General features: G+C 38.4%; 2 protein-coding genes across 2 annotated transcripts; both read right to left on the bottom strand.

Moving 5' to 3' along the window:
* Positions 1-261: 261 nt before the first annotated feature.
* On the bottom strand, positions 262-1,200 carry LOC100357053 (olfactory receptor 6C75). Its single transcript, XM_008256592.3, has one exon. The coding sequence runs from the start codon at positions 1,198-1,200 to the stop codon at positions 262-264; it is 939 nt and encodes a 312-aa protein (XP_008254814.1).
* A 15,614-nt stretch (positions 1,201-16,814) lies between these two features.
* Positions 16,815-17,753, bottom strand: LOC100343962 (olfactory receptor 6C3-like). Its single transcript, XM_002711049.2, has one exon. It carries the CDS (start codon positions 17,751-17,753, stop codon positions 16,815-16,817), a length of 939 nt encoding a protein of 312 aa, XP_002711095.2.
* Positions 17,754-25,878: the final 8,125 nt, after the last annotated feature.

Below are 25,878 nucleotides of genomic sequence, written 5' to 3'. Positions count from 1 at the left end.
ATTTAATACATGAGATCATATTCTACCTTGCCTGGATATGAGAAACAATAGAAATGTTGACTTGCCTAAAATTTAGTTATACAGAAGAAAGAGCAAGCATTTTTATTATAATTCAGATTTTATGTTAATCAGAAAAAGAGGTTGATGATATATATCTAACTGACGGGTGGAGATGAAGTGTTGAGAAATAACTGATGCAGAAAGACTAGAGAGCTTTTCTTCCAGCTTTCCTGCAGGGGTCCGTTTCGCACATAACCACACTCACTTCTGTGAAGCAAAGATCACCCTGTGCACCATGCTCTTGAAGGCTTGCTTCACCTGCTGATTCCTCAGCGTGTATATGAAGGGATTCAAGAGAGGAGCCACTGAGGTATTGAGCACAGCTACTCCTTTGCTTAACGTCACCCTCTCCCTTGCAGAGGGCTTAATGTACATGAAGATGCAGCTCCCGTAAGAGAGGGACACGACTACCATATGGGAGGAACACGTGGAAAAGGCTTTTTTCCTTTGACTTGTGGAAGGAATTCTCAGAATTGTCCGGATGATATTTGTGTAGGAGAGAATAATTAAAGTCAAGGTGACCATGAGTGTTACCACTGCTAAAACAAACGCCGTGAGTTCTAGAAAGCGAGTGTTTGTGCAAGAAAGCTGCAGCATTGGAGAAGAGTCACAGATGAAATGATCGATTACATTGGAGGCACAGAAATCCAGCTGTAGCAGAAAGATTATCGGTGGAAAGATGATCAGGAACCCTGCAAGCCATGAGCTGAACACAAGAAGGACACAGACTCGGCCGCTCATGATGGTTGTGTAGTGCAGGGGCTTGCAGATGGCCACGTAGCGGTCATAGGACATGGCCGCCAGAAGATAAAACTCTGTCACCCCCAAGAAGATGAAAAAAAACAACTGAGCAACACAGCCGCTGTAGGAAATAGTTCTGTCTCCCGTCACAATGGTGACAAGGAACCTGGGAATGCAGACAGACGTAAATGATATTTCCAGAAACGAGAAGTTCCGAAGGAAGAAATACATGGGCGTCTGCAGATGAGGATCCGAGAGGGTGAGGGTGATAATGATCAGGTTCCCAGTCACGCTTAGCATGTAGGTGACCAGGAGAAATACGAAAAGCACAACCTGCCACTGAGGGTCACTGGTTAATCCAAGAAGAATAAAGTTTGTTACTGTGGTGGAATTTCTCATTCTTTTGTCTAAGATGCTCAGTATTTTAGCTGTAGAAGAGGTGATGCCATAAAAAAAGCTATGACACTAGTAAAAATAATTAGGAAATTTCTAGGCACCTGACTTATTTCACTTAGCATAATGCCTCATAATAGGATGAATAATATTCCATTGTGTGGCAGTGTGCACATATACGTATGTGAATTTACAGAATCTGTGATGTTGTTTTTATATCTCCCATGTTCTTCAGAGGGTGCCCACTTTCATATATACAGGGTATGTAAGTCTAGAGATCTAATGTATGGCATGATGCCTGTGGTTAATAATATGATATTGCATGCTGAAAATTTGCTAAGAGAGTGGAGTTTAGATGCTTTTATCACAAAATTAAAAAAAAAGATAATTGTGGAAGGAGAGATAGAATAAATTGTTTGAATATTGTAATAATTTTACTATTTGCATATGTAATCATAATGTTGTACACCTTGGATATATAACATGAAAAATAATTTAACATACAAATAAACTTTTGAAAAACATATCTTTTTCTTATGGAGAAAAATTATTTTATTGTACATACAATATATTAAAAAATCCTGTTTCTGCTTTATATATCATTATTCCTATATTTCCTTCATTGAATTCTCAAGTATTTCAATATAAATGTGTCTTCTGAATGTTTCAATGTAGTCCCTGAAAAGAAGAAAGAAGAGCTTAAAACCTCTGGAAAACTTTTGAAATAACACACTTGATAACTCACTGCCTGTATACCACAGTACTCTGAATTTTTGCTGCTTTCTCTTTGTATTCTAAAAAATTTCAAATAAGTATTTCTTTCTGTAGTTTTGTTCAGTGTTTACAGTTAATGTAAAACAGTTCTTGAAAGCTTAATTTTATTTTTAATGGAAAATGCTTTTGTCTTTTTTCCCCAAATTGCATATCACTTCACAAAACCAGTGACTCTTTCCTGAAGGAGGATGAGTAGTAAATTCAACATGAGGTTTTGAGAAGGCAAGGAAGATTCATTTTTTTAAATATTTTTGATTCTGATATCACTCTTCATGTTCTACAGTATTTGTTCCTTCATGTCTAAAGTCATTATTTTCTACAAACATTTTAAATATGCTTTCATTGAAGGTAATTTAAAATATTTAAATATCTAGATAGTATCTAACGTCTCAGTTGATTTCTATATTCTTGATTGGGCTATTGAGCATACTAACATTTTCCCATTATTAGCCTAGTATTGTAATGTATGATGAATTTGCCCAAAATTTTTACCTGTTAGACTCTTGGAGAGATACATTTCTATTTTTAATGTCTTCCATCCTTAGGTCATATGATATGCACTTTATGTCATGTGTCCTTACATAATAGGTGTTAATTTTCTCTTTCTATAAAATTCACATTATGCAAAACTAAAACATAAAGTATATTTGATCAGTATTGAAGCATATCAAATAAATCATTTCGTATATTAGACAATAATGATTTCCTGGTTTCCAAATATGGATTATAACACAATTACTACCAGATACCTAGGTAACAACACAAACATTACATAGTTCTATTACTCACAAAACACTTAGGTGTAATAGACTGAAATGTTGCATGAAACTATTGCCTCATAGTTTTTTTGGTTTTCTTTCATTTATGTAATTCATGTAATCAGTGTAGTTTAATTTTTATGTATAAAAATATACATAATAAAAATTACTTGTATAAAATATGCACTAATAAAACAAAATTGATATTCCTAAAAGGATATACTTACTTTTCTGGTAAATATGACTGGTATAGTAAGTGTCTTCTCTACTAGCTTATTAATATGTTCAAACATAGGTGCTTTGAGGTTTATCAGGAGACTCTGCAATCTGTTTTGCCTCTGTGTTCTCATATTTGTGATGAAATATCTAAGCTATTGCTTGTAGAAGACGATCCTGAGCATTTCTCTACAATTTATCCAGGAAGGTCATCCATCAGCCCATCTTGATTCATCAATACAAAGGTCTCCCAGAACCCGAGATCCCAGGTTATCTTACCTATTGCCAGTTTATCCTGATGCTTGAAGTGAAGGCCACTGTAATATCTCTCTAATGATGGGCAGGATGATATGGTCTTGTATGCAGAACCACTGTTATTTAGGCTAGCCTTACTTTCCTGTGTTCCATTTACAGTGGACTCAGGGGAATTAGTTGAAAGAATAAACAAAAGGTACCATGGAGATTGGTGTTCTCTAGACACCAAGTGCTGAATGGTAGCCCAAAGTAGTCTACGATTTGACCAGATCAGTTAGAAGATGGTGGTCTGAAATCAGCAGAGAACAGAGATTGACATTTTCATCATAATCCAGAACTTCACCCGGAGAAGTAGTTAAGTAATGACGCTGTAGAGATCAGCAGTCTTTAAGTGGCAGAAGACCAAACTATGAATCAATGAATTTTCCAATTTTAGAGAAAATTAGTAGATCACTGTGATGTTTCACAATAATCTGAGGTCTTCATTTTCTACATCATAACATATTTAAAACTTCAGGCGCCTATTGAAACAATGAGTAAGTGTTGCTTGGAACCTCCTCAACCCACACTTAAGTGTCTGGTTCTTTCAGACCCAGCTTCTGGCTCATGGGCACCCTGGCTGGCAGCAGATGATCAACTATGTGATTCTCTGCCACTGAGGTTGGGGGTCCAGCTCAAGTTTCAGACTCCTGGCTCTGATCTGATCTGTTGCAAGTATTAGGGGGAGTGAACCAGAGGACAGAGGATCTCTGGCTCTCTGTCTCTGTGCTTTTGAAATAAAATGAGAATAAATATGCACACATCCCAAAAGAGATTTCAGTCTTTAAAGTTTTACATCTTTCCACTGAATGGTAATGTAGAAAACCTGAATGTGTTTACTGTCACTACCATTTATTCACTCGACACATATTTTTGAAGATACTTATGTGTTGGTTTTGGGAATTCAGACATGGAAAAGATAGCAATTTGCATAGATTTTACTTCTTGTAGCAAAGTCTAACGATTCTACTTTATATTTAATGTTTCACCGTACCCTTTCCAAGTCCAATACAAGTTACTATTCCTTTCAATAGCCCCTTATACTACTATCTCGAGACTTATGCTTAGTTGATATTTAATCCAATTGCTCTAAAGATATATAGGTATTTGAATCTAATGGAAATTGGGATTGTTTGATAATTCTAGGATGTTAGTCACTTCCTGAAATAAGATTTTAAGATTCTTTTTACTGTTTCTTTGGAAGACATAGCATTTAAGGCATACTATTATTACAATGAAAAAATATTAAGGAATTCAGAGTACATAGTTAAAAATTATTATTTATTATTATTGCCATAAATATGTCCCTGTTGAATTACAAACATTGCTATGTTAGTATTCATTCAATACCTCTCTGAAAGTCAAATTTCAAGGTAATATTTTAAAATTACATATTATAGAGTATATATAATGTGTAGGAAATTGCTTTAATGTATGCAATCTCATATTAACTTGATTATACCTTCAAAGACCATGTTTTCAAGTAAGACTCTTTCCACAGTTTCCATGAATTTTTTAAGGGTTCCATCAACCCAGTACCAGAAATAAATACTTTGAATATCAGCATTAAAGAATATATCTCTAATAAGTCTAAAATTTATATGCCTTTACAAATTTTAGCAGGATGCACTTTGGTGTCAAAAATTTCAACAATAGGCATAGAGATTGACAGATTATAAGCAATTAAGTCTGTTCTGATTAAGTAAATAAAATAAGAAATAATTAACTCTGGGGCTGGCCCTGTGGCATAGCAAGTAAATCCATCAGCTGCAATGCTGGCAACCCATATGGGCACTGGTTCGAGTCCCAGATGCTCCACTTCTTCTTTTTTTTTTTTTTTAAGATTTCATTTATTTATTTGAAAATCAGAGTTAGAGAGAGAAGGAGAGACAGAGAGAGAGGTCTTCCACTGGTTAACTCCCCAATTGGCCACAACGGCCAGAGCCAGGAGCCAGGAGCTTCTTCCAGGTCTCCATGTGGGTTCCAGGTCTCCATGTTGGGCCATCTTCTGCTTTCCCAGGCCATAGTAGAGAGCGGAATCAGAAGTGGAGCAGCCGGGGCACAAACCAGCGCCCATATGGGATGCTGGTGCTACAGGTGGTGGTTTTACCCCACTACATCACAGTGCCGGCCCCTGCTCCACTTCTGATCCAGTTCCTTGCTGATGTGCCTGAGAAAGCAGCGGAGGATGGCCCAAGTGCTTGGGTCCCTGCACCCATGTGAGAGACCTGGAATAAGCTCCTGGCTTTTGGCTTTGGAGTAGCCTAGCTCCAGCCATTGTGGCCATTTGGGAGTGAACCAATGGATGGAAGATCTCTCTCTCCCTCTCTCTCTCTGTGTAACTCTGCCATTCAAATAAATAAATAAATCTTTAAAAATAAAGAGATAATTACCTCTTTGATAACAATTTTAACAACATTCCAGAAAAATTGAGGACTTTTTAAAACCTGTGGTGTGCCATAGAAGTTACTAATATGACCCAAAATTTTAACTTTAGCTTTCCTTGAAATTTATACCTGAGTTCATGTATTTTCATTGCAATGGTATCATTTATCACTTGGTTATCTTAAATGCACATAAAGGAAATAAAACATATGGACTTTTATTATTTATTTAACCAAATGAGAACAAAACACTAAAATAAATATGTGCAAAATTTTAAACAAGGAAATTAAAAAAGGTAAGATTTATCCATTGCATACTAGTACTTGCTTTCTGCTTTATACATACAAAATATTTGACTCTTGTGTTGTAAACAAGGCAACACTCCTTTACACACCCCAATGTCTTCTTATCTTATAAAATATTGATCTTTAGCATAGTTCTAATTCTTATTTTCTCTAAAAGGTTTATTTATTTGAAAGGCAGAAATACAGAGAAAGAGAGGGAGAGACAGAGAGATGTTCCACCCACAGGTTCATTCCCCACATGGCCACAGCAACCTGGGCTGGGCCAGGCTGAAGTCAGAAGCCTGGAACTCCACTCAGGTCTCCCACGTGGGAGCAGGAGCCCAAGCACTTGGGCCATCTTCTGCTACTTCTGCAGGTACATTAGCAGGGAGCTGGCTTAGAAGTAAAGCAGTCGACACTCAAACCAGTACTCGTACTGTGAAGGAGCTGCAGGTGGCAGCTTCATCAGCCGTGCCGCAGTACCTAACACGGTTCTCATTCTCACAGTCCTTTGCTTTAAGGAAGCGGATAAAGAAAACCAGTTTTCTTGATGGAACAAAAACTTCCAAGTAATGAAGTGGAGCTTTATCTATGTATCTGTTAATGGTGAAGTATAGTTAATATAACAATCCAGAGTTCTATGTAAAGAAATCTTGAGAATTAACAGAAGATTTGCCTTATTCAGTAAAATACATACAAGATTCAACAAAACTAAGACTACTCTGGTTTTTTATACATTGAAAATTGACTAGAAAAATAAGAAGGTGCAACAAATGAGTGGCTAAAATAATGTCATCAGGAATGTTGGCTCAGCTTAATGTATAAAATTTGTCCTGCAAAATATGTTTATGAGATAGTTTTACTGTTAACTCTACAATGAAAGTAGTTCTCAGGAGCCCAATTCATAGAATCACTGTAGGACAGAGGGCTATTGATGATGCCTCCGCAGAGTTGTGTTACAACCTTGAACTGGTCACAGAGAAGCAACCACAATGTGTAAATTGTTTCTCATAAATAACGAGTTAAGAGATATATTGTTGTATAAGAGGCAAATGATGCAGCAATACAGTAGACAGTATTTAAAAATCACTTAGGGCTACTGGGATGGTTCTTGTTTTTAGGAAGATAGGATTAGCTATGAGGTTTTCAAAAGCTTTTAATTTTGCAGTAATTTTAAACATAAGTTAGAGTCACAAAATCATACAGAATTGTTGTATTCCATTCACTCAATTCCCATGAAATGCAAAATCTTATATAACCATAGTAAAATTGTCAAACTAGAAAAATAATTTTGATATAATACTGCCGAGTATAGTGAGACTACCTCGTTATCTTTAAAACAATTACTGTCCCATCTTTCAGAATCAAATCCAAAATCCATGAAGCATCTAGATGTCATGTTCCTTTGTTTTTTCCAGTAGTGTTGGGTGGAGATACTTTGAAAATGTGCAAATATCCACTTCCTTGCTAAAACTTTAATCACAAATTTTGGTTTTCTACACTGTTCTCACCTGCAATAATGGTGATTTTATGTTACCTAATTTCTTCTGTATTTAATAATTAGATTTTTTATGAAAAAGTTATATGTTTCTTAACTTTTGTTGAATTATACAAACTTTTATTTATAATTGTATGCAATAATGCATGTTATTCTTTGGTTTATAATCTGATACAATTTATTTGATTTCCAAAATATTTGTGCCTTGGCCATTGGCTGTTCTTTCAGGTTAGGCTGCTGAGTTTTTTCAATCTGATTCCATTTTATTCATGAAGTCTTCCTAAGGCCTGCCAGAGATGAGAAATCTATGTATGCACACTGATTCATGGATGTACACAAATACACGAGTACTATGTACATGTATTGTAAGCATATATAGTTAATTTTCATTGTGCATGGTAATTAAGTTCCACAAAAATCTCCACAAACTCTGGAGTAATAATACAAATCTCTTGATTCTAGGGCAAATGAGGATTTGATTTCTGCAAGCCTCTGGTCACAGCACTTTCATCAGCCAATACTGTTTGTTGTTGCATACAGGACGCGGGTCAAGCATTCCTAATCTGATAATACAAAATCTAAAATGCTTCAAAATCTGAAAGCTTTTGGTTGCTTACATGATATCACCAGTGCAGAATTCAACATCTGGCCTCAAGTGGCAGGTTGTAGTCAAAACACAGGTTTATAAACTAATGTATAAAATTACCTTCGAGTTATAAACTTGTATATTCAGTTTATATGAAATATAAGTGGATGTTTTGTTTAGACTGGTCACATCCCTAATATAGTTCAACATGTACGTGCAACCACTACAAATTAAAAAAAAATCCTGGATCCAAAGCACTTCTGATCTGAACATTTTAGGTATGAGTTAATCAAATTCTATATAATTAGTGTTATAAAAATTAGTTTTCCAATATCCTTGTCAAACAAGACAATCTCATTAATGTTGAAAACTCCTTCTATAAAACATTTTATTATATGTCATTTCAAAACCTCTTTCACAGTCCACTTGTCTGGAAAACTTGCATTACCTGCTAATTTAACTTTTTTCTATTTTATCACTGAAGCATGTAGGTCAGTCATCACTGGTTCAACATTTTTCTCATTCTGGGTAACATGAACATGAATTTGCTTGATTTCAACCTCAACAACAATGCTTTTTTTAAAAAAAATCAATGTTCATCTCATGAATCCACAAATTTAGCTGTGCTCATCTTTTCCATAGCTTTGTTTTGCACTAGAGATGGTATTTTTGCCTTTTCATGGTAAGCTTCGCATACAGATTGGTTAGCTTCTCTTCCTCTTTCTGACATCCTGTGTTGGTGAGGTCAAGGCAACTTCAGCCTTCTGACAAGGTCACAGCAGAAGGTTTGTCTCAGCAAGGCTTAAGAAGGACAGTTGTGGTCCTCTTGATGGTTTTAGGTTTGTTAGGAAATACACTCTGCATAACAAAGCCGGAGCTTATTGGTGGCCACACTAATGATTCCTAATTTTAGGGAAGAGCGCTTAATTTAAAAATCCCCAAAATGTCCACTGCTTTGTAGAATTTTATTTTATTTTTAATTTTTTTTGACAGGCAGAGTGGACAGTGAGAGAGAGAGACAGAGAGAAAGGTCTTCCTTTGCCGTTGGTTCACCCTCCAATGGCCGCCGCGGCCGGCGCACTGCGGCCGGCACACTGTGCTGATCCGATGGCAGGAGCCAGGTGCTTCTCCTGGTCTCCCATGGGGTGCAGGGCCCAAGCACTTGGGCCATCCTCCACTGCACTTCCCTGGCCACAGCAGAGAGCTGGCCTGGAAGAGGGGCAACCGGGACAGAATCCGGCGCCCTGACCGGGACTAGAACCCGATGTGCTGGCGCCGCAAGGCGGAGGATTAGCCTAGTGAGCCGCGGCACCAGCCTGCTTTGTAGAATTTTAATCAAGCAGAATATTAGTTTAGGAGAAGGAAGGGGTTGATGCTTTACGCAAGGTTGAGCTGTTTGTGGGTAAGAATTAAAAGGCAACAAGCTCCCTTCCCACTAAAACAAAGACAGATGTTATTAAAGCTTTAATTTAATATGTGCTACAAATACAACAATGGTTAGGATGTCAAAACTGTGGCATAGATCTAAATAAACCTTTAGATAAGTACAATAAAGAAATTAAAGAGTTACAGAAAGAACTGCAAAGGAGGGAATGTATTTTAAAAAGGGCCTGCTTTGAACATTGGGGCTTTTAGTAAAGATTAAATTAGGAAGGTAATATTCTAGCTTGTGTAGCCAATTTCTGCTTAGCTCGACAGCACTCCAGGCCTTGGCTTGTGTGGGCAGCCTGTTATCTCGTGCCTGTCTATGATTGTAACCCATGCTCTGAATATGCCCTTGAAAATCAAAGAAACTGTAACTAGATGTAGACATAGAATCTAGAGGCAACACAAAACACAAGGTCAATGGTTCTAAGAAAATGGACAACAGACTTGTTATTGTAAGAAGAAAGAATCATTATGTGACATGATATAAAAATCAAGTCTGGTGCTTGAGAGCCAGAGCCACGCCATCAGCCTTGCTGTGAGTGTGTCTCTCACTTATTCCTGCACCGATGCCTCCATACCTTCAGGAACTCCTGGACTGGCTGGAGTTGGACTCAGACACTGTGTTATTGATTCATTAACACTGAGCTCATGAACAGCAGTCCCATAACTCACATCTGAGCAAAGGTTATCTGACCCATGCCTTTTTTTTCCTTAAACATTTACAAAATTTAATTAGTAATCCCTCTCAGTGCAAAACTATTACATGTACACGTATACAAAGCCTTCTGATCAAATCAGGAAAATCAATGTCTCAGTTTCCCCATCACTACCTCTTTTTGGGGTCTTAGAGTTCCTCTCTTCCAGCTATTTATAAAATATATACTATTGTAATTATTGTCCCTCATCCATGTGTGCTGTAGAATATGAAAACTTAACCCTTCCAGATGACTGTACTTTGTTACCCTTTATCCAACATCACTTTTCTCCCTTTCCCCTCCATTCCAAGTCTCTAATAATCACTATTCCACATTCAGATCAGATTCTCTTTTTAGGTTCCTCAGGTGATCTTTTTTTGTTCCTGTATCTGACTTCACTTAATGTGATAATGTCCTACAGTTTCATTTTGTTGCAAATGGTAGAATATCATATTTGACATCAAAATACTTTTCCATTGCATATATATTTTATATATGTGTATATATGCCACATTTTCCTTATCCATTCATCCATTAATGGGCATTTAAATGGATTCCATATATACCTGTGAATAGTGCAGTAGTAAGAATGGAAGTGCTGGTATTTCTCTGACGTGCTGATTTCATTTCCTTGGAATATATTCCCAGAAATGAGATTCTTGTATCACAGGGTGGTTCTATATTTAGTTTCTTTTAAAGAATTTACACACCATAATTCCTATACTCACTTTCCCACCAACAGTGGATCAGGGGTTCTTTTCTTTCAGCATTTGTTATTTATATTTATGATAATAACAATTCTAAGTGGTATGAAACAATATCTTACCGTGGTTTTGATTTGCATTTTCCTGATGGCTAATGATGTTGAGTGTATTTTCATAAATTTGTTGAACATTTGATTCCTTCTTTTGAGCCATTTTTATTCATATATTTGACCTTTTAAATTTTTTTTATTTTTTATTACTGAGTTTTTTGAGTTCCATATTTATTTTGGATATTAATCCTTTTTAAAAAAAGATTTATTTATTTATTTGAAAGAGTTACACAGAGAGAAAGAGAGGCAGAGAGGGGGAGTTCTTCCATCTGCTGGTTCACTCCCCAGTTAGCCGCAACGGCCAGAGCTGTGCTGATCTGAAACCAGGAGCCAGGATCCAGGATCCAGGAACTTCTTTCAGGTCTCCCACTCAGGTGCAGGGCCCAAGGACTTGGGCCATCTTCTACTGCTTTCTCAGGCCATAGCAGAGAGCTGGGTCGGAAGTGGAGCAGCCGGGTCTTGAACTGGCGCCCATATAGGATGCCTGCACTGCAGGCAGTGACCTTACCAACTATGCCACAGCGCCACCCCACGGATATTAATCCTTTGTCAGATAGTTTGCAACTATTTTCTCCCATTCCATTTGTCGTCTCTTCACTCTGTGATTTCTATTCAGAGGCATCTTAGTTTTTATAATCCCAGTTGTATAGTTTTCCTTTGTTGCCTATGCTTTTGGGACTTACCAAAAAAATTTCCAATCCTAATGTTTCTTAGTCTTTTTGTTACTTCATAATTGCAGGTTTTACATTTATGTCTTTGATCCATTTTGAGTTGATTTTTGTATAGGGTGAGGGGTAAGATTCAAGTTTCAATTTTTTTGTTCATAGATTGACCATTTCTCCAGGGCTGCTTAAGGAGAGGCTGTCCTTTTTCCTGCTACATTTCTTTGGTAACTTTGTTGAGAATCAGTTGGCTGTGGCTGTTGGAATTGCTTTTGGGGTTTCTATTCATTCCATTGGCTCATGTGTATATTTCTCTCTTTTTTTGTTTAAAGAGATATTTATCTATTTATTTATTTCAAAGACATAATGACAAAGATAAGGAAAAGACAGGGGGACAGAGGGAGAGACAGATGGCGATCTTCCATCTGCTGGTTCACTCCCCAGACGGTCTTGAATACCACAGCTAGGGCTGCTCTAGGCCAAGACCAGGACCCAGGGGCTTCATCCAGGTCTCCCACATGGGTGTCAGGGGTCCAAGTACCTGGGCCATCATCTGCTGTTTCCCAGGCACATAAGCAAGGAACTGAGTTGCAAGTGTAGTAGCCAGTCCTGGAACCAGAACTCTGACATGGAACAGTGGTGCACAAGCAGCTGCTTAACCCAGTGTTCCATAATGTCAGTCTGCATTGTCTGTTTTGATGCCAGATCATGTTATTTTGGTGATTCTGGGCCCTGCAATATGTCTTGAGACCAGGCGATGTGGTGCTTCCAACTGTACCGTTTTTGTTAAAGACTGCTCCTGTTAAGTCATAACACAGCCTTCTTGCTCTTATGAAATGTAGACAGCAAGTCATTTGCTGCCAATTGAAGTGAAATTACCTAGAGAAAAAAACCCCACAAAACAATGAAAAATGTGGCATTGACTGGATGATGATAACACCACTTGTTTAGCGTGTGAGAGCTGAAGCAAGAAGACAGCGCATAGTTTCATGTAACCTCAAGTGAAAATGTGCATTATGAGTAACTCAGTTTTGTTTCCTTGCTCTGTGTGTTCCTAAATGACTGTAAAAGTGGAACGAACATTAACTTTGGAGTTACAAATACACTTTTAGTCCCAAGGCAAATCAGTAAGTATGGAATCTGCGCATCATGGGTATCCATTTAAAATTTAAATTTAGGCCTGCGCCTTGGCTCAATAGGCTAATCCTCCACCTTGCAGCGCCGGCACCCCGGGTTCTAGTCCCGGTCAGGGCGCCAGATTCTGTCCCGGTTGCCCCTCTTCCAGGCCAGCTCTCTGCTGTGGCCTGGGAGTGAAGTGGAGGATGGCCCAAGAGCTTGGGCCCTGCACCCCATGGGAGACCAGGATAAGCACCTGGCTCCTGCCATCGGATCAGCACGGTGCGCCGGCTGCAGCGGCCATTAGAGGGTGAACCAATGGCAAAGGAAGACCTTTCTCTCTGTCTCTCTCTCTCACTGTCCACTCTGCCTGTCAAAAATAAATAAATAAATAAAATAAAATAAAATAAAATAAAATTTAAAATTAAAAAGTTCATAACGATATTCCAACCTCAGTGCCCAGGGACAGAGTTCAATCTGGCATTTGTCATTTACTTCTTTGTAATTTCTTTCGTTGGTAGGAAGTACACTTGTTTTGTAATATATTCATGTATTTAATCAAATATGGTAAACAGAGTAGTTTCAGAATTGCTAGCTAATGTGCCTATGAGAAATAAATTTACTTCTTTTTTTAAAGATTTATTTTATCTATTTGAAAAACAGAGTTACACAGAGAGGTAGAGAAAGAGAGAGAGGTCTTCCATCCACTGGTTCACTCCCCAAATGGCTGCAATGGCTGGAGCTGCGCTAATCTGAAGCCAGGAGCTTCCTCTGGGTCTCCCACATGGGTGCAGGGCCCAAGGACTTGGGCTATCTTCCACTGCTTTCCTAGGCCATGGCAGAGAGCTGGATCAGGAGAGGCACAGCCAGGACTAGAAGCAGTGTCCATATGGGATGCTGGCACTGCAGGCAGTGGCTTTACCCTCTGCACCACAGTGCTGGCCCCACAAATTTACTTCTTAAAATATAGTGTTCCTAATCTATTTTTCCTTCAGTCAAAGCATTGATTTCAAAATTACTTAGGTCAGTGGCTTTCCAACCCAGGCCTTTAGTATTGGTTATGCTTGTAATTTGTAAAACAATTAGATCCATTTGTTACAGTAAGCATTGCTTTTTTTTTTTTTTTATGCCTAAAGCAAATTTTCAGTCTGAAAAAAGAACACTTTAAAATGCATGCCATTTTCTGGCCGGCGCCGTGGCTCACTAGGCTAATCCTCTGCCTTGTGGCGCTGGCATACCGGGTTCTAGTCCCGGTCGGGGCACCAGATTCTGTCCCAGTTGCCCCTCTTCCAGGCCAGCTCTCTGCTGGGCCAGGGAGTGCAGTGGAGGATGGCCCAAGTCCTTGGGCCCTGCACCCCATGGGAGACCAGGAGAAGTACCTGGCTCCTGCCATCGGATCAGCACGGTGCGCCAGCCGTGGCGGCCATTGGAGGGTGAACCAACGGCAAAAGGAAGACCTTTCTCTCTGTCTGTCTCTCACTATCCACTCTGCCTGTCAAAAAAACAAATAAACAAAAAACCAAACAAAAAATGCATGTCATTTTCTAAGTGCCTTTTAAAATATATATTTCAAGAATTATAAGAAAAAAATAAGCAGAAAAAAAAAAAACCAGAAACTGTAACGTTAGTACATTTCAAACAGAATGTTCTCTCAGATCAATTTAAAAATTAATGAAAGGGCCAGTGCTGAGGCTTAGTAGGCTAAGCATCCAGCCTGTGGTGCCAGCATCCCATATGGGTGCCATTTCCTGTCCCGGCTGCTGGTCTTCTGATCCAGTTCTCTGCTATGGCCTGGGAAAGCAGTAGAAAATGGCTCAAGTCCTTGGGCCCTGCACCCACGTGGGAGACCTGGAAGAAGCTCCTGGCTCCTGGCTTTGGATCAGTACAGCTCTGGCTGTTGTGGCCATCTGAGGAGTGAATCAGTGGATGGAAGATCTTTATCTCTGTCTCTCCCTCTCTCTGTAACTTTGCCTCTCAAGTAAATAAATAAAATCTTTAAAAAATTTGGGAAGTGAACCAGCCACTAGTTTCTGAGTTAGTGCGGCAGAACTTCCCTGAGTTAATAATACTGTTGCATATCATTGTAATATTTCACTGTTGGATACAAGAAACCATTTAGAGTTAAGAAAACACTAGGGGCTGATGTTGTGGCATAACAGGTTAAGCCACTGCTATATCCCATATCAGAGTGCCTGTTGGAGTCGTGGAAACTCTGCTTCTGGTCCAGCTCCCTGCTAATACACCTGGAAAGGCAGCAGATGAACCAAGTACGTGAGCCCTGCCTCTGATGTGGGAGGCCTGAATAGCGTTTCAAACTTCGGGTTTTGGTCTGGCTCAATCTTGGCTGTTGTAGCTACTTGAGGAGTAAATCACCACATGATCTATTTCTCTCTTTTCCTGTTTCTATGCTTCTTACTCTTTCTCTCTCTTTCATTTTGCTTTTGGAATAAATAAATAAATCTTTAAAAAAGAAAGCATCAAGCTGTTGATACGCATGGGAAACTGGTCACCAAGGTCCCTCTGAAAGCTTACTGAGTGAAAGATAGCATTTTATCCTATGTATGTCCACAGTGGAGGATTGGGTTGGAAATCTAGAAAGGAGAGAGAGGTTCATATGTTGAATAAGGAGTATAAGATGTAGCTAATACTGTTGAAGGATTACAGTGCTTGTATCCATGGTTCTGAAAAATGAATCAGAAACCCAGATGTAACTGTTTGTTCCAATAATTTGTCAGAGCAGAGTCATGATAATTTAAAGGAAGTCATATTGATAATAAAAACAGGAAGTAGGCATTTTAAGACTTCCATCCATTTGTTTATTAATTTAACAAATATATTTTGAATCACTATGCTATAATAAGCCATTTGGTGAGCACAAGTGAGCAAAATTTTCTCTATGCTTGAAAAATGTGCATGGCCCATTAGTAGAGTCAGTCAAAAAAAAGGAAATTCTAATATATTCTGAAATTTTCTAGTACATTGGTGAGGGCACTGCACCATTCTGAATCACTTATGGGATCTTATGGAACAAAATATAGAAATAGATCCAAATTATCAATGGACCAAGAAAGTGATGGGCTTGGTAATGATAGCACAGGAGAGCTAACATCAAAAAAGAGTTGTAGGAATTTTCATTGTTTAAGGATATAGAGGTTTACTGTATAAGAGAATGCTTAAATAATATCTATAATGAATTATAAACTACATTTTCCATAGCTATGGCTGAGGTTGGTGGTGTGGCTAGTTCAGTGTTCAATCCCCAAATGACAGTCTTTCCCAAAAAGCATCAAACAAAACAGAATACATTGAGCATTTATCATATATGTCATCAGGCATATAACCATCAGAGGTTAGAAACAGAATTTTTGCAGTATTCTCAGTTTCTTTAGCTAAAGTAATTTTCTGCTGTTTAAGAGACTTAATGTTCAATTCCAAAGAGACAATTGCCCTTGAACATTTCATTTTCTAGGGTTTGTTAATTTGGCAGAGATATTTGCCTAAGCCAAACTTGGTGTTTTGGATGTGCTCATTTCACACTTTTGTGGGAAAAAAAAGAGGCCTAGTAGCATTTAATACTGTAATTCTAAGATTCCATTGTATATTTTTATTTTGCTAGATTTCTTACCTCTCCTGTGTGATGGTACAAAGGTTTGCTTACTGTGGCATAGCCGTGATTTTAATCACTGTCCTGGTAAGTATCAAACATCTGTAATTCCTTGTTTCTGGGGATGATGGCTTTCAGTGCATCATTCATTCAAAGGAGGAGAAGAAATACATGCACGCTTCTATCCTGATACTATTCACGGCAAACTAAAAGCCCCGTGTCTCTCTCAGGGAAAACCATTTTTGTTCTATTCAAAGTTACAATCGTCAACCAAGGTATTCTAATTCACACAAATACATTTGAATGAAACATTTGAACTTTCAAATATTTCTAAAACAATATTCAGCCTTATCACATTTATTGAGTACAACAGTGAGGGGGGTTTAATACAGAAATGGGAAAACATACACATGTAACTATATCATTGTAAGGAAAGATGTTTGGAGAGGGTGTGCATAGTAGAAAGCACTTAGAAGGATTTTGTTCTTTGGACACTGCTAATACTTTCATTTACCAGAGAAGAACATAACCTTTTGGATGGTATCCTTAAAAGCTTGCTTCACTTGCTGGTTCCTGAGGGTGTATATGAATGGATTCATCATGGGAGCAACAGAGGTGTTGAGAATAGCTACTCCTTTGGTCAGTGACGCTCTTTCTTTTGCAGACGGATTAGCATACATAAAGATGCAGCTTCCATAAGAGATGGAGATGACAATCATGTGAGAGGAGCAGGTGGAAAAGGCCTTTTTTCTCTGACTTGCAGAAGGGAGCTTCAGAATTGTGCTGATGATGAACATGTAGGACAGGATTATCAATGCCAAAGTGAAAAGCAGAATCACTATTGCAGAGTAGAAGCCAATCACTTCCAGGAGCCATGTGTCTGAGCAGGATAATTGCAACAGGGGGAAATAGTCACAAGCAAAGTGATCGATGACATTGGAGCCACAGTAGTCTAACTGGAGGAAAAGAATAACAGGTGGGAAGATGTTGAAGAATCCTGCCAGCCAAGCACAAAAGACAAGCAACATGCAGACTCTCTGATTCATGATGGTTGTGTAATGCAAAGGTTTGCAAATGGCTACATAGCGATCGTAAGACATGGCAGTCAGGAGGTAAAATTCAGTGATGCCCAAGAAGATGAAGAAAAACAGCTGAGCTGTACAATTGTTGTATGAAATAGTTTTGTCTCTGGTGATAATTGTACTAAGAAATCTAGGTATGGAGACTGTTGTAAAGGTTATTTCTAATACTGAGAAGTTCCTGAGGAAGAAATACATAGGGGTCTGTAGATGGGAGTCCACCAAGGTGAGAGTGATGATGGTCAAATTTCCGGCAACACTTAATATGTATGTGATCATTAGAAAGAGAAAAATAGCGACCTGAAGGTCTGGGTCATCTGACAGCCCGAGTAAGATGAACTCTGTGGGCACTGAGTGGTTTTTCATTCTGTCTTTTTCATTTTCCACCTTTGAACAACAAATATGTGTTTCTCCTATGGAATGTTAGCATTTCTAATAGGATATGCATTTAAAAATATACATAGCAATGAAGAAATCATGAAATAAAATTAAAATGGCTTCTCTCCACCGGTAACGCTCTTCTATTTCCATTGTACCTTGCACTGAAGTAGCAAATATTAACTAAGTTAAACATGGATCCTGGCTAAAACATTCCATTGCTAACATTCAAACAGAACCCATTCCTTTAAATTATAATTATCTTTGAAAATATCTACCTATTTTTATAAAACAGGTGAAAATATCTTAATTGATTTTAAGATTCCCTCAATATTCTGAAAACCCTCCTGTAATCTAGCACAGTCTAAACACAGAGTTCAAAATCTTTCCAGGTTGTGGAGGAGTACCTTCATGTGAAGAGAAATCAGTTCTACAGAGGTTAGTAAAGTTGGACGGGCGAGACAGTGTCACCGTGATCATCACCTTATGTAGAGACTACACCAGTGTTGTGTTGCCACTGTCTCCCAGTGTCGGTACTTCACGCTTTGGTTGATGCTGTGAGCATCCTATTTCATTCCTATTCTAACAAAAAAGCTGGAAGGAAGGCAACTGCTTTGCTAAAACCACTCATGGCCCAAACATTTTAAATCCTACATAGCGCAATTCAGATTCCCCATGCTCTACCTCTTTTTTCAGCATTACTGTGATAACTAAGTAGATGGTCAAAATAAAGTCTCCTGGGAAGCAGATATTCTTCAGAATAGAGAATGATTTAAAAAAAAATTTTTACTCCTAGATCACCTCCACCGAATCCCGAGGCCAGAGGCAGCAGCACACGGAGCAGAAGCTGACAGAATGTCCTCTGATTCTGCAGAGGTCAGATGTACGACCTGGTCCCAGAGGGCAGTCCTGTGGAGATATCTCTGTGACTTAGACTCAGTGCTGCTCGTTGTTTTTGAAATAATCATGCGATCGACCTTAGTGTAATTTAAAAAAAAAAAATTGGCAGTGACTCACAATAAGAAATATATTTTACTTTGATTTCATGTGCATTTATATACAGACATCATTCCACATAATAGAACCTAAATAAAAGGTTTTTAACAAAATATTTACTTAATGTGAAAAATGTTATTCTATCACAGCATAACATTTAATCTTAGAAAAAAAAGTGTGCAATCCAAGACTTATTATGGCCCTGCTTTGGGACTCCATTAAAAGTTTTCTCAGTAATAAATAATTATTTGATTTTTAAAATTAAAGAGGGTGACAATCCGTTCTCATGTGTAAAAATAACATTTTCAAATGTTTAAATAATATGGAATAATAAAATTATGTTAATGAATAGCAAAATTACTTACTTTCTGGTTCTTGATAATTCACTCTGGAATTCTGTTGGTCTGGCTTTCTCAAATATTAAAATAGTGTCAGAGCTGGCAAATTGACTTGGCTATTAATTTGATTTCCTTTATTCTCTCAGAACAACTGTGGTGATTTAGCTTTTTTATGGCTTTCAGGAATTATGTATTTTTTAATAGAAGATAGTGATATTTGTTCAATGATGTTCTTAGCTCCTTACAATAATTCCTGTAAAGTTGTTGGAACCTTGTAAGACACTGCAATGAGTTCCTGCTTTTCCCCTCTCACATTGGATCTGCATATCAACACAGGGATACCTGGGTTGATTAGTAAAACACGCTTCTGTTTGTCCCTTTGCAGGTAGTACAAAACACTTATGAAAATATTTTCTTGGCGTTTGCACACTTGAAATAAGTATTTTATAATCCTACAAGTATACACCAATCAAATCTGAGTAACCATTCCCAAAGCTCTAGAGAAGTGTTACACTGCTCTGCAAGTGCTGATTTGAGCAATAGAAAAAAAGGACAGTTCCTCTCTATGAATGTCAGACGAATGGCATTGAACATAGTTTATCCGAGTCTTTATTCCTGACTCAGGGGAATTCATTAAGTAAACAATGATTGCCAAGGAGAGGCATCATTAAGAGATACAGATGCATCATTGATATTGGCCTTTTAAAATATTGATAAGAAACTGTAAAAACTTTTGATTAAAATTTGTGGAGCACATAAATATGAGAAACTATGTATGTGACAAGTTGATTTAGACTTTTTGTTCTATGAGTGTATCAGTCTGTATTTTTCTCTTAGAAAAGCTGTATCTTTCTTCAGTAGAGTTGCCATACTAATTCCCTTTGCATTTTGGCAACCAAGAAAAAAATTCTATTTACTATGTCATGATGACATGGTAGCAAATGATGCTTTGGATTTCTGGTATGACTTACCTGTTTCCTGAAATGGACAGTGTTAAGGACCTGTAAGGGCCTTTATCCCTGTGTTGGTCTCTTGCACCTAATGAAATCCCATGCCTATGACTAGGATCATAGTGATATTTGAAGTTGCATTTACTGCCTTTTGACATCTACTTTTGTTAAATCATTTTTTATACTTACTTGTTTTTTTTTAAAAAGATTTATTTATTTATTTGAAAGAGTTACACAGAGAGAGAAGGAGAGGCAGAGAGAGAGAGAGGTCTTCCATCTGCTGGTTCACTCTCCAATTGGCTGCAATGGCTGGAGCTGTGCTGATCCAAAGCCAGTGGCCAGGAGCTTCCTCCGATTCTCCCATGTGGATGCAAGGGCCCAAACACTTGGGCCATCTTCCACTGCTTTTCCGGGCCATATCAGAGAGCTGGATTGGAAGTGGAGCAGCAGGAACTCAAACTGGCACCCATATGAGATGCCGGCACTGCAGGCAGTGGCATTACCTGCTATGCCACAGCGCTGGCCCCTATACTTACTTATATAACAATCTCTTAATGTGAGAATATTTGTGAATCAATAAAGTAAATAGTTGGAAATTTGGGGTTAGGAATTCCCAAAATTGGGACAGGAAAAATTTAATACTCATATTCTATATACACATATAAATTATGAACCTTATATTTAACAGTTTATCCTGTTTTCTTTGCAGGTAAAAAGATAATCATAGGGCAGCTGTGTATACAATTCCAGAAACACACTGATCCAGATCACTGATAAGATAGAAAGATGTGTTTAGAAAGTGGGGCAGAAACAAGGAAATAGGATAGGATGAGCAAGTCACTGACACACAGGAGAATACGAAGTCGTTGTGCTGTATGGGATTTATAACATCCATTTTAAGATAGACATTGAGATTATTGATTCAATGTATTTATGTAGAAATGATGAAAATAATTTCCTACATATGAAAATGTTATTTCTTTGACTTTAGTTTTTACATAATAATGATTATTTTTCTATTTTCTTTTGTAATCTCTTTAACAACAACACATCTAGCAATCTCTTTTTAAATTTTGATTACCAGGTATATACTAATAATGTAATTTATCTCATTTTTTTCCTAACAAGCAGTAACAAAAACAGTAAGACAAAAAAAGAAATTAGTTAAATGTCTTCTGTCCATGAAATGTGCATTTGTGAGCAATGTAGTCTTTGGTTTTTTTAAAGGAAAACAGTGACTTTCAGGTGAAGAACAATATTTTATTTTATTTTTTTATGGTTTTCCATTTTTTTATTTTTCCAGAAACCTTTTATTTAAGGCATACAAACTTCATGTATTTCATAAATATAACATTAGGAACATAGTGATTCTTCCCACCATACCAGTCCTCTCACCCTCTCACCCTTCTTCGTCCTCTCCCTCCTATTCCCATTCTTAGTTTTGACTAAAATCTATTTTCAATTAACTTTATTTTTATTTTTTTTAATGAATATAAATTTCCAAAATACAGCTTATGGATTACAATGGCTTCCCCCCCCATAACGTCCCTCCCACCCGCAACCCTCCCCTTTCCCACTCCCTCTCCCCTTCCATTCACATCAAGATTCATTTTATTTTAACATATCGTGTCAGGCTCATTTTTTTCTCCATGTTATTTTTTCTTAGATCTTTATCTTTGTTTTCTAAAATATTTATTGATTTTTGTATTTGAAAGGAAGGGGGGAGAAAGAGAGAGAGAGGAAAGGGAAGAGAGAGAGAGAAAAGAGAGAGAGAGATCTCATCTATCCATGGGTTCACTCTGTACTAGCCTGCACCAGCCAGGACCGGGCCAGGCCGAAGTCAGGAGCCAGGAATCCCATCTGGATTTCCCACATGGATGGCAGGATCCCAAGAACTTGGGCCATCATATGTTGCCTCCAAGGTGCATTAGAAGGAAGCTGGATGGACCTTGAGAGCTTGTTTGGAGGTTCTAGCAGGGGAGCGCAGCTACTCGTATACCCTTGACCAAAGACCGGTCCTCCTCCAGCGGGGAAGGTCGTCCTCTTCGACCGAGCGCGCAGCTTCGGGAGGGATGCACATGGAGCGGTGAGGGAGGAAGGGGACACCCGCCTAGCCAGCCAGATCAGCCGAATCTACCCTGGCGATCAATGGGGGAAAGGGGAGGGTTGCGGGTGGGAGGGACATTATGGGGGGGAAGCCATTGTAATCCATAAGCTGTACTTTGGAAATTTATATTCATTAAATAAAAGTTAAAAAAAAAAAAAAGAAGGAAGCTGGATGAGAAGCAGGAGTGGGACTTGGTCCCAGACACTCTGATGTGGGATCTAGGAACCCCAAACAATGGTTTCACACAATGCGCCCAATGCCCACCCCACCTCTTTACCACCTTTGTTTCCCTTTCACCTCTAGAGCTTTTCAGCATATCTCCTAATATTTCTCAAAAATAATATACAGAGCACAAAAATGTAATGTATATGAGTGAAATTGACATTTTGGGATTTGATTATAGTATATAGCCCTTGCCTATATTCTTGGAATAGTGGTTTTTGCTGCTTATGACTTGTTGAATTCTTTATTAGGTGGTGGGTTAATCGTGATTATAAAACAAACTGAAAGAGTATCATTGTGAAAAAAAAAGAATTGTCAATTAAAATTATTTAATTACTTAATTAATTTAGGAGGCAGGGAAAGGGGAGAGAGTGATCTTGCATTTCCATCTACTGGTTAAACCTGCCCCCCCCCCCCCCCCCCCGTGCCTGTATTAGCCCCAGGCAAGACTGAGAGTGCAGCTGGAGGAGGGTGGCCAGGAACTCAATCCAGGTCTCCCGTGTGGGTGGCAGTAGGTCAGTCACTGCAGCCATCACTGATACCTCCCAGGATCTGTGTTAGCAGGAAGCTGGAAGCAAGGGCTTGAATAGAGAGCAAAGTTGAGCATTTCAATGTGGGGAGCAGGTATTTTCACTGTTGGGCCAACTGCCCCACTTTTCACTTTTAATTTAAGATGATTTATCTCTGTTAGGGTCACATCCAAAGTTAATTGAGCGTTTGCTTTTTAGAATCTATCCAGTGGTCTCCAAAGTACACTTAGGGTGATGACTAACAGGTCTATGTCAGCAACACACAATTCTGCTACCAGATCGCGCTCTGTGAAAATAGAGGAAATTCTCAACAAGATGGTGGAATAGGACTTTGCAGAGAGCATCGTCTTGCAGGAACATCAGTATGAATAACTATCTCCACATGAAGATACCTTCACAAAGGCTAGGGAACCAGGAGGGAGATCACAATACCTGGTTAAACATAATAATAAGGCAAGACCCATTTAATGGGTAGGAAGGAGAGTTTTACATTGTCATCCTTCTCCCAATACTAAGCAATGTACCTTGGAAAGTGCTACAGTCTCCTTGAAATGGTTCTTTTCTCACATGGGAAACCGGAAGAAGCTTCTGGCTCCTGGATTTGGATCAATTCAGCTCTGGCCACTGCGGCCATATGGAGAGTGAATCAGTGGATGGAAGACCTCGCTCTCTCTCTCTGTTAACTTTGCCTCTTAAATAAATATATAAATAATCTTTAAACAATTTTCCAGGAGAAACTGATTTGTAAAATGAAAACTCAAAAATTATCATATTATTTGATATCCATTGGACAAAAAATTATGATTATTATAATTTAGTAACTTTCTGGTATTTGTAGTCTTTGTAAGGACTATTTTTTAACTGACAATTTTTGTGCTTATGGAAATATTTCAGTGCTTAATAAAAGTAGAAAGAATTAAAGTTGTTTGCTATCCTCTAAGCAACTCTGAAAGAATCTTTTTTTAAGGACTTATTTATTTATTTAAAAGACAGTGTTATGAGAGAGAGAGAGAGAGAGAGAGAGAGAGAGAAACTTCCAACCACTGATTCACTCTCCAAATGCCGCAACAGCAGGGCCTGGGCCAGGTCACAGCTAGGGCCCTGAAACTCCATCTGTCTCCCACGTGGGTGCAGGGGGTCAGGCACTTAGGTCATTTTTCACTTCTGCATTAGCAGAAGTAGATTGGTAGCAGAGCAGCCAAGCAGCTGAGAATTTTACCAGCACCTAAACAGGACATTGGCATTGCAGGCAGTTGCTTAACTCACTGTGCCACAAGGCCAGACTCCTGAAAGAATCTTTTGAAGAAATAAAATCTATTAAAAATCCATGGAGCTGGGGCCGATGCTGTGGCGTAGTAGATTAAATTTTTGCTGTGGCGCTGGCATCCCATATGGACCTAGCTGGAGTCCTAGCTGCTCCTCTTCCAATCCAGCTCCTTGATGATGGTTTGGGAAAGCAGTGAAAGATGGCTCAAGTGCTTCGGCCTCTGTATCCGTGTGGGAAAACTGGAAGAAGCTTCTGGCTTTGGGTTGGCCTAGTTCTGGCCGTTGCGGCCTTTTGGAGAGTGAAACAGTGGATGAAAGACCTCCCTCTCTGTCTCTTCCTCTTTCTTTCTGTAACACTGCCTCTCAAATAAATGAATAAATCTTAAAAAAAAAAATCCATGGGGCTGGCACTGTGGCATAATGGGTTATAGTACCAGCCCCTGTGATGTCGGCAAGCCATATGGGAACCAGCTCATGTCCTAACTACTCCACTTCCTGTCCAGTTCCCTGCTAATGGCCTGAGAAAGAGCATAATATGGCCCAAATACTTGGGCCCCTGCACCCACATGGGAGACCTAGAAGAAGCTCCTGGCTCCTGGCTTCAGCCTGGCCCAGCACTGGCCAATGTGGCCGTTTGGGTAGTGAACCAGCAGATGGAATGTCTCTCTCTCTTTTTCACTCTGCCTTTCAAATAAATAAATAAATACTTTAAAAAATCCTCAGAAAATATGAGTCAAAAATAAACCAATTTAACTCAGTGGAAGAACAGGTGTATTATGACATATATCAATGTCATGGAAAAAAACATAGCGTTGCCTAATTAAACCAAAAGGAAATCTGAAAAAATTTAATCATTTACAGTGTCACTCTATTTCAATGAGAGTTTTTGTTATGTAAATAATATTCCTTTTGATACATACAAAATAATAATCATGGATTAATGTTAACATACCCTTACCTGCTAGCCATTTGAAAAGCTAATGCACTGAGGAAAACCAGACACAAGAAAATTACTTCCTTCAGAACACAGAACATATTCCATCATCCAGTTCATAACTAGGCCCCAAAACATAATGTCCTGAAGGATGCAGAATTTATCCATACAGCGATTCATCTTGTTCCAAAAGGAACTCACTCTGTTGCAGTAAAAAATGCATACCATGAGAGTGAGACTAGCATGGCAACTGGGACTTCATTCAGTCTTGATTCCTTGTTGTGTAGCAAATTACATTTGTCTAAACCCAGATAAGCAGGGAAGAAGACACATTGGCTCAACATGCCTTGAAGGAGCACCCTTCTCCTTACCGTTAATATGTAATCTCATCGAAAGAGTTCATTGGCAACTTGATGAGTACGTGTTTACCAGGCAAACGACCTAGGCTCCTGAGAGTCCATAAAGGCTACAGACTTCCAACAAAATCTAAGCCTTTCATACCATAGACTTTTAGGCTATTTCTTGGCTTAAAAATAGTCTCTGTGTCTTTTGTAATTGATTTCACAATAACCAAATAATATTACTTTCTTATTAGCTTTGAAAAGCTAGTGCATTTAATTTTCTAAAATTCTTACTGATGGTCAAGAAACTTATTTCGTCTTGCTTATAACATGTCAGGTAATTTTAAACATGAATCCAGCAACCGATTTTAACATTTGAACAGACAGTCAAATACACATACATAGACAGTAAGTTTATTTTTCTTTTGC

The sequence above is a fragment of the Oryctolagus cuniculus genome, chromosome 11, assembly GCF_964237555.1.
Source record: "Oryctolagus cuniculus chromosome 11, mOryCun1.1, whole genome shotgun sequence".
Classification (NCBI taxonomy): Eukaryota; Metazoa; Chordata; class Mammalia; order Lagomorpha; family Leporidae; genus Oryctolagus; species Oryctolagus cuniculus.
Note: the sequence above shows the minus strand (reverse complement) of the source record. Positions and strands in the feature narration are given on the sequence as shown.